We start from the raw sequence: 19,075 nt of genomic DNA on the forward strand, positions 1-19,075 counted from the left end.
ACGCTTAAAATGTTCGATTGAGCCTAGCTCGACAAGTTCATTAGGTAAAGTGTTCCAATGTCTTATCGTTCGGGGGAAAAAAGAATAAAAATACTTATTCTTTGTAGCTTTTTCTTGATAATATTTAAAATTATGACTATTTCTAGTTCTGAGATCTTGGTGTGGCCGGAGATACATGTTTGTGTCAATGTCAATTTGGCCTCGACTCAATTTGTAAAGGAGGGTAAGTCGTGCCATTGTTCGTCTTAACTCCAAGGTGGACCACTGGAGATCACCTAGCATTTTGGTGACACTTGCAGTAGGGATGTAATTTCTAAGGCAGAATCGTGCTGCTTTCCTCTGAACTTTCTCGAGGGAGGCGATGTCCTTCTGGAGATGAGGGTCCCATCTCCAGAAGGACATCGCCTTCTGCGGTGTATAGTGTTGGTTTGAGAAAAATACAAACTACATAGGTTTCCCTACAGGTCTGTTTCGTGGTTGCCCACTCATCAGGGGATTTAATGAGAATATTCCTACCATCGTATATATACTATTAACATTGAAATTTACATAATAATAGACTGATAGTTTTAGCTAAGGCGGTAAGAGGGACAATAGCGAGTTACATTAAATATGCGGGGCGAAAACTAACAGTGCGGAACGTGTGAAAAATTGATAGCGCGAAAATTTAACGGTGACGGGATTAACAGTTCTAATTGTTTCGTAGCAGGGCTTTGTTTCTGTGGCGGCACGAGGACACGAGTTCATTGCGTTTATTTAGAGTTGATAGTTTGGGTTGGCAGATGATCGTCAGCTTTTCCTTGAGGCAGAGGTTGCAACGCTTAGTGGTACTGTTGTAGGCGGAGTGGGAAGAAAGAATGCGCCATGAAATAAAGTACTCAATCATGCTGTCCTTGAGAGCCCAGACGTGTTTGCTGAGTTCGGTGGAGTTTCTGTGTTTGGCGTGTCGGAATGATGCGGTGTGGTTTCTGTACCTGGTCTTGAAGCTGTTTTCAGTGAGCCCGACGTATGTTTCCGAGGTGTTGTTGTCTTTTCGAGTTACGGTAGCTTGGTAGATAACAGATGTCTGTAGGCAGTTTCCGTTTAGAGGGCAGGTGTCTTTCTGTCGGCAGTTGCATGTCTTGTTGTTGGTAGTGGTAGGGGCGGAGCTGGCGATCTCGGTAGCCGACGATGCGGTGATGATGCGCTTGTTGTGGTTGTCGATGATCTGTTTGGTGTTGTTCATGCAGCTGTAACTGATTTTGATGGTGTTTCTGTTGAAGATTTTACGGAGGTGGTTGTCTTTCGGGAAGTGTTTGTCTATCAGGGTGAGGAATCTGTGGCCGATGTTGGTGCTGGTGTTCTTGCTGAAGGGCGGGTTGTACCATAGGATGTTGTTGCGTTTGCGGGTTTTACGGTTGGTTACGGTAATGGGTTCGTAGCGTAGCGTGAAGTTGTATCCGCTATCGTCGAGTGCTTTCTGGTAAGGTGGCGCGGTCTGGTCAAAGGAGGCTTGGTCTGAAGATAGGGCAGATAGGCGTCTGTTGATACCAGCAGGGATGTTCTTGGTGATGGAGGGCGGGTGGTTGCTCTCACGGTGGACATATTGTAGCGAGGAGTTCGGCTTTGTATAAGGCTGGTGTGCATTACGTTTTAGGTCGAGGGTGACGTCTAGGAAATTGACAACTTGTTTGTTTGCCTCAATGGTGATTCGGAGTCCGTTGTTGTTGAAGATGCGGCATAGTTCCTTTTTTAGGTTTTCGGTGGCTCTGGGTGTGGCGTTGGTGATGGCTAGTCCGTCGTCGCGGTAGAGTCCTACGTTCATATTGAGGTCCTGAAGTTGGGAGAGAAGGAAGTTGCCTACAAGTTCACAGGTTTCTGCGCCATCGAAGCTCCCCATCGTAACATCAAATATCGTGTTGCCTTTCTTCTGCCAGGGTGTTTGGTTGTGGACCAGGAAGGAGCTCTTGGAGTGGGTTATGATCTCTTTTTCATCAGGGGTGATTTCGTCATAGTTGGAGGCGAAGTCGAGTGCTCTTGGTAGTAGGTCTTGGCTGATAGATGGGTAGAATTCTACAATGTCAAAACAGATGAAGTTGAGTTGGTGTTTGTTTTCGGCAGCCTTGAGCCAGTCAATGACGGCTTTAGTGCTTTTCCATTGGTTGAAGTTTCGTTTCTTTGCAATTACGCTATTGATACGGTCGAGGATCTTTTTGCTGATTTTTCCGATTTCTGGTTTTGTGGGGTTGATGAGCCTGCAGGTAGGTTTGTTAGCGAAGTTCGGCTTATGGTCTTTGAGAGTTATGAAGGCTTGCTTGTTTGCTGTGGTGTTCATTCTATCGTCTAAATCCAGTTTTGTAGCGATCTCTTTGTTTTTTCTTGTGGACAGTGGCATTCTACTTGGGCGATAAACATGTTCGACTAAATCGCCAAATGCAGGCGCGCACGCAGGGTGCGCGCGCACCCCCAATTGGCGGTCAAAAAGTGGGTCATTTCTTATTAAGGAATCTTCAAATGCTATGCTTTTTCCATATGATACCTATTACTGCGCACTTCCCCCAGCCCCCTCCCCCCCAGGCCAATCCTGTCCAGGAAACAGCTGTCTATATACAATTAAGGACCAACAAGCTCAACGCGTTTCATTAGAGAATCTGAGAATTTTCTTTTTCTTAAAAAGGTCCAGAGTGTTGGAATTTTCTTCTTTCGGTCTAATAATTAAAATGGATTGACCAATATTTAACTAGAAACGATTTAGCACAGGCCCATAGACCTGAGATTGTTATACACGGCGGTTTTTTTTTTTTACCTAAGAGATACCTCCCCTTTTCATGCCTGACAAATCTCATATTGCTCATATTGCCGATAAGGGTTGAGAGATATATAGCGATTTATACAGAGCGGTCCTTAGTGAGACTCTGCAAACAGGTTCTCAAAGTTTCGATTATTTGCGCGCGAAGCGCACCTAAATTTTGCTAAATCTGGATACAAAACAAACATTTTGATGTCAATTTAAGTAAGCCTCTCCCCTTGTTATGCGAAGAACTCCTATCTAAGCAAGGGCGATGGGAACAGAGGTTGTTTGGTAAATTGATTTAGAAATGACAAACAACGAAACTCCCCTCTGATTTGGTCGAATTTTGCCTTGTTTTGCGACGCGCTCTCCGTGTTTATGTTTAGATACCCGGTCAAGTTACGTTGCGTAATCCGAGCTACTACCCCGTGGCGCGCGAACAGTCTCCGACGCGATATACGAAAATAATTAATAATAACAACCTCTGTTCCCAGCGCCCTTGTCTAAGGCAAGAAATTAACTTGATGCCCCCCTCTGATTTTACAGCCCCCCTCCTGATAATTATTGCACAGTCTCTCATATGACACAAGACATTCGCTGAATGGTGATTTTGAAATTTACACTCCGTGCAGTAAAATTACGCTGAAATTTCACTCCTCTAAAACCAACAAGTTGCAGCAAAGTCATTTAGGCAGGATATATTTTTTTCGTCCACCAATTGGTGTAGGTTTTTTTTTTCGGCCTCTGGGGCCGTTCATGATATTAAAAAAAAGTTTACCCTCTCCCTCAAAAGTCAAATGGTCGGCACTTTTGTGGTTCTTCAGTCTCGCGTTGCCTGCAACTCTTGAGTCTAGCGTTGGACAAGGAAATAAAGAGCCGCGCCCGCGTTCCCTACTAGCGGTCGACTGCTATCCAAGATGGCGGACGTGTTGGGGACTGGTTGTTTACGAACTCGATAAAGTTCGCGCCTTCTGCACTCATCTCTCATCTAAAACTTACAAGTACAGAATATGCACGGTAGGGAAAGGTTATATACATGATTATGTATTAATCTAATGATTTGCTGTGATGTTGTTAAGCTTTTGGTCTGCTCGTATAAAGGGAGTTTTCCAAGTGACTTTCTCGGTTATTTTTTGGTTGATCCGGCTTAGAGTGAGTAGCACAACATGTTGTCAGTAAAGGGCGGTATTCTAATCGCATATGAAAAATTGCTTCAAGCACTTCAACAAAGCCGACAGGATCAAAAGGTTTATCTTACAAAATGCTTTGATGTTAGAAATTATAGAGTACAGTATCCGATTCACTTAACTAATAACATCTCTCTCTAAGTCTATGTAAGTATATTCGTACAGAAACATATTTTGGGACTTATAACATTGTATATATAATTCTTATTACAATACCAGTTTATTATGAAAAGTTGATCTTTTGTCCTCAAGAGATAGTCCTTTCTTAAACCATTTCCCCCGGATAGTTTCTATAAAAGTATGATGCATTCCATTTTAGTCGGGTAGTGACCTTTCCGTCAAATCTAGTTTGGTCAGTGTAAATGGTCAATAGCAGTTAAATACTAATAAACACCCCTTGCTTATTTCTATGGATGTTTCTGTTATGTTATAACATTTCTTTTATGTGTTTGGTTGGTTTTCTAAAGTTTGATTTATGCTTAGCCTTCCTATATAGTTTCCCTATTCAATAACAATGTGGATTTTATTGACTAACTCTATACAATAGACTTTTGAATTTAATAAGTATAATTTGTATAAAGAATTACAACTGAGCATGAATTTATTTCTTGATATTGAGACATTATTTTCGAAAGCCTGCTTACTTCCCCAAATGGTATTTCAAGAAAGGAGGGACTAGGGGGGGGGGGGGGGGGGGGGGGGGGGGTAGAAGGGAAAGGGCATACCAATCTTTCAAAATTTGCTCCCAAACATTTCTTTCAAAATTTTAGTTCGAAGGAGGCGGGGCAATTGTTTTGGACCTTCTTGGATCTACTATTTTTTCATTTTAATGAGAAACTTTCCAGCATCATTAAAACAATTGTAAGCGTTTTAAATATACTGAATCATATTAAATGTAGTGATATATAAACCTGTTCGTCCCACAGAACTCCATCTACCTATCAGAACCATGGCTTGAGAACAGCCTAACATGGCCTTTAGCGATGATGGAGATTTCATCATATCTCTAATTCGGCACTCATGTGTTACTAGTGATGATACAGGTCAGTAGTACTTTTTGTGGTACCTCATTTAGATAGCCATTTATCAAGTAAAAATTGACATTTTTCAGAAACCTTTAAAGGGGCAGCGTCATTGTACTGCACATGTATGTCTAAGTCAGTGTTAATTGTAGGCTTTTAGTTTTCTACAAACAGTTGAACTTTAAGCTGTCAATGCCTCGTTAAAATAATATGCAAATTTGATTGAAAACTAGGTTTATTGACAGTTTGTGGTCATTTCCTTTAAATTTAAGTCTCCCACATGTACCAAAGGCTCATAAGTCAATATTAGAATTTGACTAAAATCCAATGTGTCTGGGCCAAGAGCTATTGCAAAGCTCTTACCATGACACTGCCCCTTAGAAAATAAATTTTATAAGATTTCAGAGGTAAGGTATAGGGGCTGCCTGTGTGTAGGTGTGGCTTCAAGGGGCCATCTAACAAGGTTTAGGGGCTGCCTGCGTGTAGGTGTGGCTTTGTGATGCCTTTTACCAATGTATAGGGGCTGCCTGTGTGTGGGGTGTGTTTTTTTTGAGACCTATCAATGTATAGGGCTGCCTATCTGGGGTGTGGCTTCTATCCTGGGGGAAGGGGGCCTTCTATCCTGTGGGAAGGGGGGCAACTCTCCAGAAAAGTAGACAGGATGATTGGCAATTCTCATAAAAGAAATCCTTAAGAGGGTGTTTAAGGATTTTTTGTTTAAGGCTTTTTTTTTCCGATTGTGCTGATTTATTACTCACGCTAACTGTCATCCGAAACACTGATGGGTTAATACTTCCAACTTTATTGTCAGTACCAATTATAAGGTATCCCTCTGGGGCTAGTTGCACAAAGCCTGGATAAGTTATCCGCTTTAAAGGTGCTACCCACTGGATAAAATCCCTAACTGATAGTTATCCAGCAGATAAAAAAGCGTTACACAAAGTGCGGATAGAACAATAGATAACTATCTGCTGAATAGCTGAATAGAATGGCTTCCCATTTTCATTGTAAATGTGTAGTTCCAGAAAGTATCCATACCCCCCTATGAGGGGGTCGGAGGTATGACCCCCCCCATCCCTCTGGAATTTCCAACCCCCTGGAAAAAAAATACAGTAACCGTTATGGAAAAAGGGCATTTTACCCCCCCTCCCCTCTGGAAATTCCTGGGCATTTGAACCCCCCCCCCCCGGAATTTCCAATCCCCTCCATGGGGGGGTTATGGATATTTTTTGGAACTACACAATATGCAATGCGCCCGCTGTTTTTCCTTCAAACAAAATGGCGGCCGTAGCAAGAGCTTCAAAAAGTGCCAGAAACCAAACAGTTTTTAGAGGCAATATAATTCAGGAAAACTGAAAAGGTCTGCATTTTATACTGCTTTATCTTAGGGTTTTAAACTTCTTTGACCACACCAAATTTGCATCTATAAGGGGTGAGAATTGCTGTTGATCACACCCAATGTGCCTTCCCTTAGGGTTAAAATTGATTTTGCCTACAATCTCCCTTGTCTGTTTTTGTCAGAGCCCCTCCCGGGCCTTCTTTCAAGGTATAGGGGCTGCCTGTGTGTAGGTGTGGCTATGAGGGGCATTCTTATAAGGTATAGGGGCTTCCTGTGTATTGGGTGTGGCTTTGCTAGACCTTCTATCAAGGTATAGGGGCTGCCTATGTTGGGGTGTGGCTTTGAGGGGCCTTCTAATTAGGTATAGGGGCTTCCTGTGTGTGGGGTGTGTCTTTGTGATGGGCTTCCTGTGTGTCGGGTGTGGCTTTGCTAGACCTTCTATCAAGGTATAGGGGCTTCCTGTGTGTGGGGTGTGGCTTTGAGGGGCCTTCTCATGTTAATTGAAAGAGTTTTACTTATATTATGATGTTAATTGTATGTTAGGTGTATCTGAAATGGTGATTGTTAATGAGGAAGTAGAGAATGAGAAAACCAAGCAGAGACGCAAATTGGTTAGTCCTGCAGGAAGATTCCTTCCAGATGTGTGAGTATGATAATGTGCCCACTATAAAATACATACACACAAAAACTAAAATTTTCAATTAAATACTAAACCATTTACATGTCTAAACAAACGGATTAATTACTTATGATATTTCAGGCGAGATGTTATGGATATCTCCAGCTATTCACAATCATTTGACATTGCTGTTAGTCCCTCTATCAGCTTGATTGACCAAAAACCACTGAAGGATCCAACAAAGAAGGAAAATGGGTATGGATTTATATCTGTGATCTACAGTGCCAGCCTACTGTATTCTGTGTTGCTTAGCCAGCTACCAGCTATGTATCCCCTTTTTACTTTTATGCACTTTACACAGAGTACTGACTTACGGTAAGGTAAGGTAACATAACATGAAATTATTTGTTTGTTCTTTGGTTATCGACATGCTGCTATTCATTGTTTTGTTTAGAAAAAAAGAAGCCAGTATAAAAACAATTCCTTGGAAGGAGACACAAGAGGTCTCAGGTACAAAATCCTACCACACCTCCTCACCCTGGTCCACTACACCCCAACTTAATCTTGCCCCACCCCTTGTTTCTACCTAAAACATGATCCCCTACTCCAACCACATCAAAACTCTTACCTTGCCTTATCCACACCCTCACCTAGACTACATACCACACAAACCTTTACCCAACTATACCAAAATCCCATATTTCATTTTTTTCCCACACTCTCACCCACTCCAGCCACATCAAAACTCTTACCTTGCCTTATCCACACCCTCACCTAGACTACATACCACACAAACCGTCACCCAACTATACCAAAAACCCATATTTCATTTTTTTCCCACACTCTCACCCACTCCAGCCACATCTCATTGTATTATTAGAGAATTGAGATATGAGACTGTGCCTATTCGAAACTATAGAAATGGGGAGCAGTGTAGTCACAGTGAAACCAGTTTTGTTGGGTGGAATGTGACTATCAGGTGCATACACGCTGAGCAGGAGTGCACAGTCATAGCTATCATATGTAAAAAGCATACATAGTATTATAAGGTTCCTTGATAAGAAATGACCCACATTTTGGCTGCCAGGAAGGGGGGGGGGTCTTGTTCTGTTGAAAATGGGGACACATAAGAAGTTTCACAGCTACACAAATAAAAGTAATGATAAAGAGTTTGGGGTAAAATTTGTGTGATTTTAGTGTTCCATAGCCCCCCTTACATGGTGGGGTTAGAAGGGCTGTCAACATTTTGTTTTAAAGTTAGTTGTGTTTTGAATAGTCAGCATTACAATGTAGTCTTGTCCATCTTTTATTGTTGCATTTTTATCAAGAAGAATTGATCCATCTTTCATAAATTCACAACCTCCAACATAAACTCTTTATTTTGTGCGCATAATGCTCATCACTATTACATAGCTCCTGACCTTTTGCTTGTTGATTTACATCAAAACTAAGAGTGTGAATTTATCCTCTGCAGAGAATGAAATCAGTGATGTATTTAGTAAGCGACCCGTGAAGCTAGAAAAAAGAACAACATCTTCTCAGCTCTCCAAGCAACTAGAGGAATCAAGGGGGAAACCAAACAACCCTTTCCTTAAATATTCAAAGTTTGATGGCGAGGTAAAGATTGTGCCTGAATTCAAAAGATAAATTATCAGGCTTTTGATGTGCATCTATGCTTTCTATAGATTGTGAATTTTGAGACAAATAATGACTCATGATTTGTGATTGCTACAGTACCATCTTTTCTGAAATGAGACATCCTATTCTTAAATGCATGTGCTAATAATATAATTATTTAATACTTTTTATTATATAATGATAAGAACAGCACAAAATGAAGATTTTTTACTAATTAATGATTGTTGTCTGATAGGCATATCAAAGAACATGCCCAACAAGAAAGCTAAGAATCTTCCTTACTATGCTTGATGAGGTATTAGCCAAAAATTGAATTTTGCTTATTTTGAAAAGAGTAGTATTATCTGAAAAATTAAGATGAATTCCAACAGAATATTGAGCAGTTTACATCAGTGGGTGTCAAAGTTCTTCAGTACATTTTTAAGTTCTGGTGTCTTAAAAAACAACATGCCAGTAATCATTGTGGCGTTTCTTTGGAAATATCCTTATTGGAAGCTGTTAGAATCAACTTTAAATTCCCAAACATCCACTTTTTCTGAACCACTGTATACTGTAGTTATCAAACTTTGATTTTTTCCCATTGCATTACAAACAGTATTGATTTAATTTTTTCATTATTTCTCCAAAGTTATACCCCCAAATTATGTTATGTATGTGAAAACATAAAGGCCATCTTGTTACACAATTTGTGGATGTATTGTAAGCAGCTTGAAGTTTAAATAAGTTCTCTCTTAAATTGACTTTTTGTTTGTTTTACACTTTAGGATGAGAGAATTATTCCTATGTTTGTAACTGTTTTAGGTAAGTGTTATCTGACTGCTTAGTACAGAAGAATGGCATGACCAGGCTACATATTAGACTTTCATTTGCCATACTGAGATCAGTGCACACCATGTGTTAAAGGTTTGGAAGGTTGCATTTGGATCACATGCATTTGGGGGACCTTGTACTTGTGGTAGCTTTGCTGATTTTATCAGATACTAATTTTGTATTGGTATAGCTTTTTATTATAATATTTTAGCAGCCATCAAAACATTGACATGATGTAGGATTTCTTTGCCATCTAAAACTCCATTTTGTTGTAGAATAATATGGTTTTATTGTATAATTAGGTAATGTATCAAAATATTTTGTAAAGCACTATGGCAAGTTGGAGTTCTCTATATATGAATATTGCAGTGTAATTCTGTTGATTATATTTTTAGGAACAGCAACAGTGCAAGACCTAATAGGACTTATCATGTACAAATACACAGCAGAAAGTTTAGACCCACCTCTTAAGGTACACAGAGTTCATTTTATAATTGCACTTTTAATTTCATATAAAAAGATATGGTAAAACTGTTTCCATAAAAAAGATTCATCTGATTGGCTACTCATTTGAGAGGCTAAAAGTTACTGTATTGTGTGATAAAATAAGATCCCAGGAGTTGGTTGTTTATGTACTTTTGGTAACTTTCCAAAACTTACAAATTATTATTTTTTCTTGTTTTTTTTTTTTAGGATAATTTAAATCACTACTGTTTAATGATAGCAGAGGACGATGGCGAAGTTGATACTGATTTTCCAGGTTGGGTTTTCTAAATGGCTGATTTGATTGTATTTGTTGGAAACTGTGTTCTGTGCACCAACAATTTTATGCTGTTTCACCATTATTTGAATTCATGTCTTTTAAAATTTCAGCTCTTGACAGAAAGGAGATTATAACAAAATTTGGGTTCACAAGTCTAGCATTAGTTGAGGTATTTCAAACATAGGATAGTGTGAAAGGTTTATGTATTGTGCAGCTACTTCCCTACTGCTGTGGGGTATCTTAGTAAGCAACTTGCTAACTTGCAACCTCTTGGGCATCAAAAGCATGCACACTCAGGCTATTAGCAGCAAAAAATAACAACAGAAGACAACTTGTTTAGCGCTCATGTATAAGCACGAAAGTTTCTTTGTCAGAAAGAGCTAATTTTCACTGCTCTCTTGCATGAGGGACACAATAATTTCTGTGTTTATTTTGTATATTTTTGCCCATTGGATGGACAACTATTAAAGGCTGTTTATTTATTGTTTACCAGGTCAAGAAAGAGGGTTCTGCTAGTAAACAAGCAGCAGCACCTGCCAAACAAGACGGTGGAGTTATTGTCAAAGTGTGAGTATAGACTTTTTGAGATACATTCCTTTAACCAGGATATGACTGGACTATTCCCTATGACTCCTTGCTTAGTCATTCATTTTGTGACCTATAATTCTTACAGAAACAGTTCTGAATGCAATGGAAAAGGGGAATAGCTTTAGTTGCAATAGTTGCAATAACTGAGTGAATACAATACTAATTTTTTTTTTGTACCAACAGGAGTGAACCTAGGCAGGGATTCTCACGAATTAAGGTTGACAGTATTCATGCTAAGATGAAGGTTGTGTACCAATCCATGGTGAAAAAGAGGCGTCTTCTTCGAACAGGTGGGTATTTTCAGTGTTTGTAGATTCGTATCATCCAGGGGAGGGGGATAAGCGGGCAGGGAGAGTGGATGTGCATTATTTTTTAATGTGCATATATTGTATGGAAGGAAGTTTAAAAGTTTTATATGTGTTGGTCGAGGGTTGTACGCATCCTCAGGAGGCATGGCGTCATTATTATTATTATTGATGCCTTCTTTTTTTCTTTTTTTTTTTTGGGGGGGGGGGGGTCGTCTTTATGAAAATAACAGAAAATAAACATATAACAAATAATAAAATAGCATTATATAGCATGCCTTCCCTTACAAGCATATTCGGCTAAGCAAAATATACTCACATAAAAAACACTTTCTAAAATGTAAGTGCTTGTTTTTGTATGATTTAACCTATAGTATTAAACCAGAAGACCGGATTGTCATTTTTCTATAATAGGTTAACCCTTGCCGTGGCAGTGTTATTGACTGAGGCGCGTTTTTACTTTGCAGGCCATGAATATGTGCTGGAAAGGCTTTCTGAGCCGGGCGTCGCTGTGGACCTGGAGGCAACCCTAGAAAGCATGGGAACTTTAGAGTTTGTCCTGACTCGTGGAAATAGTAAGTCACTCTAGAAAATATGTGGAGACAACTTACCCTAGACTTAAGAGTTTGTAGTTACACGTGGGAATTAAAATTTTACTATAACGACGTTTTTCCCGGCATTATTCGGTATCTAGAAATACGCTATACGGTATACGCTAGAAATTGAGCTATCAAAGATGATTAATAGCGGTTTAAGTTGGAAAAAGTTTATATGTTTGTGCTATTCTGTTTAAGGAAAGCGTGACATCAGTGATAAAGAAGATGGGGATGGAGTCAAGTTTGACTTTACTAGCTATCAATACGAGGTGAGTTTGCAATGCGACGCGCGCTAGCGTGACCACCTTGATAGTAGACCCAACTACGACTGATGAGGATGGTAGAAGCGTAGTGTCTGATTGGCACGAACTTCACTAGCCAAGCTATATTTTGGTGCTTCTGTTTAGATTCGCGACTACCATTTTCAAGTCTCATATTGGTTATTCACTATTACTATCATCACCTATACTATCATCATTAAACCATCGGAAAATCTAATTATTGGTTCAAGACACACTTAGCACCCTTGACATTGAAAGAAATGTGCTGTAGTTATGCAAATCACTAGTGTTTTTTTTTTTTTTGCCAATTCGGCGGAGACTTCTACCGTAAGTATTCCTTTCTGTTAATCTCCATTATAGCGGCGGCCAACATCTTTGCGGCCGCTTAGCACGGTCCCAAGGGTGATAGCATGATAGAGGTATACCTCCCGAGGGGTTCTTCAGGTTAAAATTAATAGGGATTCTCGTCGGGATTCCTGTTAGTTGTTCGTAAAATAAAGGGGTTGGGGAGATCTTTGTGTGACGTCATATAAACTATATAATCAACCACAGAAAACCCAAAACATTCCAGGAGACCCGAAAACAACGCCATGGCTAGAAGGTGGTTAATAAGCTATTGTTATTTGTTTTAGTCTCATAACGTTTTCTATTCAGTCCTACAGAGGGGTCTATATGATGCACAAGCTACGCACAGTTACGGAGATTCAGTTGGGTAAGGGTGTCATAAGAGATCATATGGCGACTGAGTGGGCATTTTGTAAAGTTTTGTTGAAAATGTTTTGCTTCTAGGCGTATCGCATGAAAACATCGAGATTGACCCTTTGACCACACCCAGAACCGTCACGTCCAGGTTTTGGCCTGTCATCAGACAAAAACCGGTGAGTAGTGCAAACCATTCCATGACATTAGTAAAGGCTGGTGGGAGCAAATCAAACAAGCACTTACATTCTCTTGCGCTTTCTCCATTCATTAGTGTGTTTGTGATGTCTGCTAGAAAGGTCTCGTTGGATATCTCCCGTCATTCATTTTATTTGTACATGTGTGTTTGTGACAGTTGTCATTGGATATCGCCCGTCCATTTATTTGTATGTTTGCTATCACCGTCTGGCAGATTTCGTTAAATATCCCCGTCCATTAAGTGTTTATAATGTCTGTTTGGCAGGTCTCGTTGGATATCCCCCATCCATTCAGTGTTTAAATTTCTGTTTGGCAGGTCTCGTTGGATATGGAGAATGTAATGGACTGTCAGATGACAGAGGTTAAGAGCACGGGAAGGACTGGCTTCTCCATATGGTACTACAGTACAAACGCGCACGAGTTCAAGCACTATGACTTTGAGACAGACTTCGAAATCGCAGGTACGCATCGCAGGTTAAGTGAATGGGATATTTAAACGAGGTTTGCACTTACACACGTGACAGGGCCTAGCCGCTGGACCTCTGAATTGTGATGATGAAACTATCTATGTTGGACAGTGCTAAAAAAAAGGACTAGTTCCAGTACCGCGCGGTTAAACCAGCATTTTTGTTCTGAAGTGGCGTCGTTTTACCGGCGAACTGTCACATTTTGGCTAATGCTAAGAAAACTAGATCAAACTTAAGGCTAAAATTTTCTTTATGACTCCCTCATTATCAAACAAATCTGTCATTTTTTGTACAGTATAGTTTTAATGCTGTACAGTAAGTCAAAACAGCGACCGAAGTCAGCCTTTCGTACCTTTACTCGAACGATTCAACACTGAGATTGTGTTTGTTTTCGCCAGAACACGCGCATGCGCATACGTTATTCAGCACTGTCTCTCTGTTGCATGTTATCAGTGGATGATGATGATGACAATGATGATGATGTGGGGGTGGTGACGGGGGAGTAGGGGAGAAGTAGAAGAAGAGAAAAGTAGCGTTGAATAAGATGATGATGATGATAGATTTTCCCTTTTTTCCCACACAGAGTCTATTGTGAAGAAGCTCCAAAACATACTCAAGTCAAGCGTTAGCTCGAAACGGCGAGAATTCATCGCTGCCCGGGAACGAAAAAGAACAGAAAGAAGAAAATCTAACAGATAGCAGCCGAAACGCTGTAACCGTAGCCCTATCCTGCTTTCGTAAACTAAATGATTAGATCCCTGATTATCACCATGGTGATCGATACGTCTCCGCCATCTCTGTGTGCGTCGAGTGATAAGCCTTCACTTTGTCAGTGGCCTTTACAGTCAGGACCTTGACGCTTGTGTCACGCAATACTGAGCTAATACAGCCACGTCCTTGTCACGTGTTTCAGGTAATTTAACTCAACACTGTGACAACTTTATATGTGGCGAGCCTTCACAGTCAGTACTTTTACGCACGTGATGTAAATCAACACAGCGACGACTCCTTTATGTGTGCGTTACGTGGCTGCGGGCCTCGACAGTAAGGACGGCGGTATAGAACTAATTCACCAACTACCCTTTTCACATTTGCGTCACTATTGGGCAAGCTTATAAGGACTGTTGCAGCGGCGTACGACTGTACGGAAAATGTACACAAAAAAGAAGCAGAGTCCTTTGCGAAACCTAAGAGATTCAATGCTATTGCTGGTTGTGGGCCGAACTAGTTCAGCCACAACCCTGTCACATGTGCGTAAGTCTACAAAGTGACGACTCCTTTATATGAACGTTACGATGCGTTACGTGGTTGTGGGCCCTACAGTGGGAAAGACGCAAGAATCATACAATACTCAATTAGTTTAGTTTTTGTTGTGGCGCTCAACCTGCATATTCAGGGCAGGTTCACTTCTTTATGCCACAAGCTTGCATCACTATCAAAGTTTTTTTGGCACCATCTATACATTATAAAGGCGTAATACTTTGGAACCATGATCTGGAACTCAGCAAAGGCTTGGAATTGCCTTGAGTAGAAATCATGTCCTTTTTCCGTTTTTTTCAGCAAACAACTGTTGCATATTCTTCATAATCGTTAATTGGTATAGGTATAGTTATAAAGGCCTACTCTTGTAGGATGATAAGTGACCGACCATATGATATCTGACGGGGAGATAACATATATATATTTTTCAAAATCACTTACCTTGCTCGAGTTTTTTTTTTCGAGATCGCTGTCCCTTAGCCAGGGATTACTTGTTTTTTCTTTGGCTTGCTCTAAAATTTATTTTAGGACTAATCTCCTTACCAACCCACAAGATATCAACTTGTAATACATCGATCCCTACAGAATGCTGTCATTTCCTCACTCTATCAATTCTAGGGCTTATAATTTTCAAGAATTTATAACTTCATTATTGTCACCACTAACTTTATACAATATTGACATTAATAACATCGCCGACAGAAATTACTTGAATAGTTTGATACATGTGAATATCGAGCTGTATAAAATTGGAACAAGTATTAAGAACCGATTTCTTATACTAAAAAGCTTCTTATTAAAAAATATATATATATCAAATTAAGATATAAAGTTTTTTTGTGTGTGTTCACCAGCCCATACGTCTTTGCGTCGCATTTTTGGTCGATCCGACTCGCGGGACGCGTGGTTTCGTAGGCTATGAAACCCTTTGCAAATGAGATGTTCATCTCTGATCCGCTACCCCACAACTAAAACAGCTGAATCCTATGTCTAAACAATACAGGGAAAGTTGTATGAGAGTTGTATTATTCAAAACAAAAACAAAACATGATTGTCATGCAAGTCGGATCTACTCACAGCGTAGCCAGGGGGTGGTACCATCCTAACAACATCCCCCTTCCCCCTTTTTACTAAATATTTAGGGAAAATTAAGCTTCCTTCCTCCCCTTGGATGTATAGCCTTACCCTTACACCCGCACGTAAACTCTCTTAAAAATCAACAAAACCAGTGGCAACAATAATACCAAGTGTTTTATGAAATAAAAGCGATTTGTTTTAGATACCAAATGGGAATGACCGACACAACAAAGGTGTTTGATATGTGCATATGCACAGCCTAAAGAACCTTGCATGGATAAAAATGATAACCTTGGTCATACAGAGCTATTAGAAAGAAATCTGTATGTGACAAAATGACGTCCCTTGAGCCCCCAACACAGGAAGCCCAAATCTAAAAATGGATGATAAATCTCTTTCAATTGAGATGCTTGAGAAATCACCAGGATGTATTATTTTCTTATCGTTGATCTTAATGAAGGCTCAGGCTCGATTCAGGCTGTTTTTGTTCCGTTTACTCGATCTCTTCTCGTTGGCGATGATCACACATTTATTCCGCATTTGCTAATCGGCCGAAATTCTGCACTTCCGGTTCCGCTGCTATTTACCAGAAAAAAGAAGGGAATTCCCGTGCCCGAAAAATTTACGGTTTGGTAACCTTATTCTTTCTCTCCAATCATTTATATTTCGTAGTGGTTTGCGTTCACAACGATACCAACAGTCGACATATCATCAACGAAAGTTTGAATTGAAACGGGCGGCGGAAATGGTAATAAGTTTAGGAAATGTTGTTATCTTAATAGCCTCGAAAATAAATGAAACGTGGATGACTTGAATTTTGATTCCAGCCGAAAGTTCCCGCACAAAATACACTTATTGTGGCAAAATCAATTACTTACTATGTGGTTGGGTTGCGGCTAAGATAAAGTCAAAATTGTACAATATTAATATCTTGTTACTTTGGCAACACAAATATTTACTTATAACACATGTCGAAGGTACCAGTCTTGTTTGGTACGTGAATTTAAAAGTATAGTAAAAATATATTAAAATTTAGATTTACAATGCCTTTTTTCACTGCTTTTAGATGCAAAAAATAAGAATAGATGGATTGATCTCTACGTTTGATTTTTAGAACAAAAAGTAGGGAGAAATCGCTCCTATTATAATCCCGTAGTCCAAAGAAAAATATTCATTACAATAGATTTCTCCTTCGATATTCGTTTTTGTTGTCTCCTGATTATGTTTTTGTCACTCCTAGAAAATCGCTTTATTCATTTGCGTTATTACTTAAAGTTGAGTCCGATATTGATTATTTAGAAAAAATGTAAGGAATGTAGCAGGTCTAGCATTGGGTGGTTTCCCAAATATTTGACGAACGAAGACAACGTAAGGAATGTGATATATTGTTTTTCTTATGCCAGATATTCGTATTGCAGGTCTTCAGTGTCAAATCCTCCCATGGGAAATAAATACAGCTAACAAGCTTTTATAAAACATGAGATTGCCTAACACTTATATTAACTTCCGGTTCAACAACAACTTGATAATACCATATAAGGAAACAAGGGAAAAACCCTTAGTAAAACACCCACCCACGCTTTGAGGAGCTTTATACGCCTGTAGCAATTGTCTTACACTTGGTGGAACAAGAACCAAACACGTATATATGCGTTCTACGTGTTTTAATATAAGAGAAGAAAGTTCCCTGTGTAACTTTGAAAAACAAAGCTTTTTTACAACTTACTTCGTTGAATCTATTGGTCATTCTACCAAGGCTTACAATATCATTTAAGCCTATTTATTATACATCTCAATTCTTTTTTCTTGAATAAATAAATCTAAGTTCTTTTCTTTAAGATAAATACCAAATATTCTTTCTTAGAAATATACCTATCAATATATTCATCTTAATACAAGGTTTTATAGTGTCAATAAAATTATTTCACAATGCAATGTTAGATCGAGTAGACTAGTATTTATAATCACAGAGTTCATAACTGTTTCTCATTTTCTTGAGGGTTTTTAAATACTGCACTGTGGCAAGCTATTGAAATAGCATTGATATCACCTGTTGCTATATTCTTGTGTCTGGTCGAGCGAAATGTTCGCTTGGCGTAACAAATACGTCGGTATAGTATATTTTTCCATCCTATTTTGCTTAAATAAATATCAATTTCCAATAAAGTTCTTCAAGGTTTATGCTGAAGCAGTCACACTTGGAAGTCCCTTCGGATAAACTTGGCAGCCACCGCTGACATGATTCATGACTTGCTCTTTCAGTTCACATACCAATCTCCGTAATTCTTGTGCCTCTGAGACGAGTTTGGTGTTTTTATCCTTCAGCACTTTTACTTTATCTTCGAGTTCTGCTTCTTTCTCCAGCTTCCTCTTACGGCATTTGGAGGCAGCAAGCCGGTTTCTTAGTTTCTTTCGCTCGTTTTTCACCGCTTCCTGTAGGTCTAAATCAATAGGAGGAAGAGGTGGTGTGTGAGGGACGACTTGCGATTGCTCCTCCATCTTTATTTCTCCAAATCTCCCGCGATTGCTAAAACCATAGCTTCCAACGTTAGTGTTGAGCTGTTGCTGTATACTCATAATTATTCCAGGGGTTTGAAACTCCGGGAATATCTGCGAGGCGACATTGTTATTAGCGATCGAATCTAGCGGAAGTGCCTCTGTTGAAATTGTTGTGAGCATGTTCGTGGTATAAGTCGGTGCTGTAATACCCTGAGTACACGCTGGGGCTGGCAAAGGATTGATCATTCTTGTTGCTGCACTCATATTCACAAAATTTGCTTGAGTACTCATCGGTTTTGTTGACTGAATTTCCGTAGTAGCACATGTTTGGTTTAGTGGAAACGCGCTCACTACAGAGCTCGGAGAGCCCTGTTGCTCGTGTAACTTCTGTAATGCTTCTAAGAAACCTCGTGCGTATAATTCTTGTTGCTCTGTCACCGTCAAGTTAGAATTTTTTAGCCCTTGTGGAGTCGGTGTTGTAAGAACACCACAGTTTGCAATTATCAGCTTTTCCAGTTCTGGCGAAGCTAACTTTAGCAAGTTTAAATCTGGCGAAGTTAGGATGGAGTTGTCGAATGAATTCAACGTATTTTGTCTCCTGTTTGAGCCACTGTTGCTAAAATCCAACTTCAAAGCAGTTTTGTCGTACATCGTGTTTTCAGATGAAGAATCTATTGGCATAATTTCGTCCTCGTAAAATGGGACGTCCATTCACAGTTTTCTCTTCCGTTTGGGTTTTGCTTAGTTGTTACAACGTAAGCGTAAATCAGCTGTAGTTATGCCGAAACGATGATGTAGCGTATTCCTACCATACTTTTATTTGCTGCGAGCTACTGTGATATTCAAAGGCTATTTCGGTATATGACTTCATCTTAGCTCTGATTGGCTAACGTGATCTTATTATTCTGCATAATCGCTTTTCATTGGTCAATAAACAATTAACGAGTCCCTCGGGAA

General features: G+C 39.6%; 2 protein-coding genes across 3 annotated transcripts; one reads left to right on the plus strand and one right to left on the minus strand.

The window, feature by feature from the left end:
* The first annotated feature begins 3,669 nt into the window (after positions 1-3,669).
* Positions 3,670-15,365, plus strand: LOC5521018 (target of rapamycin complex 2 subunit MAPKAP1). 2 transcript variants are annotated; one of them, XM_032366078.2, is made up of 19 exons: positions 3,670-3,787; positions 4,884-5,000; positions 6,862-6,961; positions 7,079-7,192; positions 7,392-7,447; positions 8,412-8,554; positions 8,811-8,870; positions 9,340-9,376; positions 9,781-9,857; positions 10,079-10,145; positions 10,259-10,317; positions 10,642-10,715; positions 10,920-11,026; positions 11,509-11,616; positions 11,836-11,906; positions 12,573-12,630; positions 12,708-12,796; positions 13,132-13,276; positions 13,866-15,365. In XM_032366078.2, exons 2-19 carry the CDS (start codon positions 4,928-4,930, stop codon positions 13,979-13,981), a joined length of 1,554 nt encoding a protein of 517 aa, XP_032221969.2. In that variant the 5' UTR covers positions 3,670-3,787; positions 4,884-4,927; the 3' UTR covers positions 13,982-15,365. The 2 variants fall into 2 exon arrangements, with proteins under 2 accessions (XP_032221969.2, XP_048587889.1); XM_048731932.1 differs by lacking the exons at positions 13,132-13,276; positions 13,866-15,365 and adding an exon at positions 12,917-13,068.
* A 1,901-nt stretch (positions 15,366-17,266) lies between these two features.
* LOC5521019 (transcription factor Jun) lies at positions 17,267-18,942 on the minus strand. The gene has a single exon (XM_001640853.3). The coding sequence runs from the start codon at positions 18,827-18,829 to the stop codon at positions 17,798-17,800; it is 1,032 nt and encodes a 343-aa protein (XP_001640903.2). The 5' UTR covers positions 18,830-18,942; the 3' UTR covers positions 17,267-17,797.
* Between the last annotated feature and the right edge of the window lie 133 nt (positions 18,943-19,075).

Source organism: Nematostella vectensis, chromosome 1, assembly GCF_932526225.1.
Source record: "Nematostella vectensis chromosome 1, jaNemVect1.1, whole genome shotgun sequence".
NCBI lineage: Eukaryota > Metazoa > Cnidaria > Anthozoa > Actiniaria > Edwardsiidae > Nematostella > Nematostella vectensis.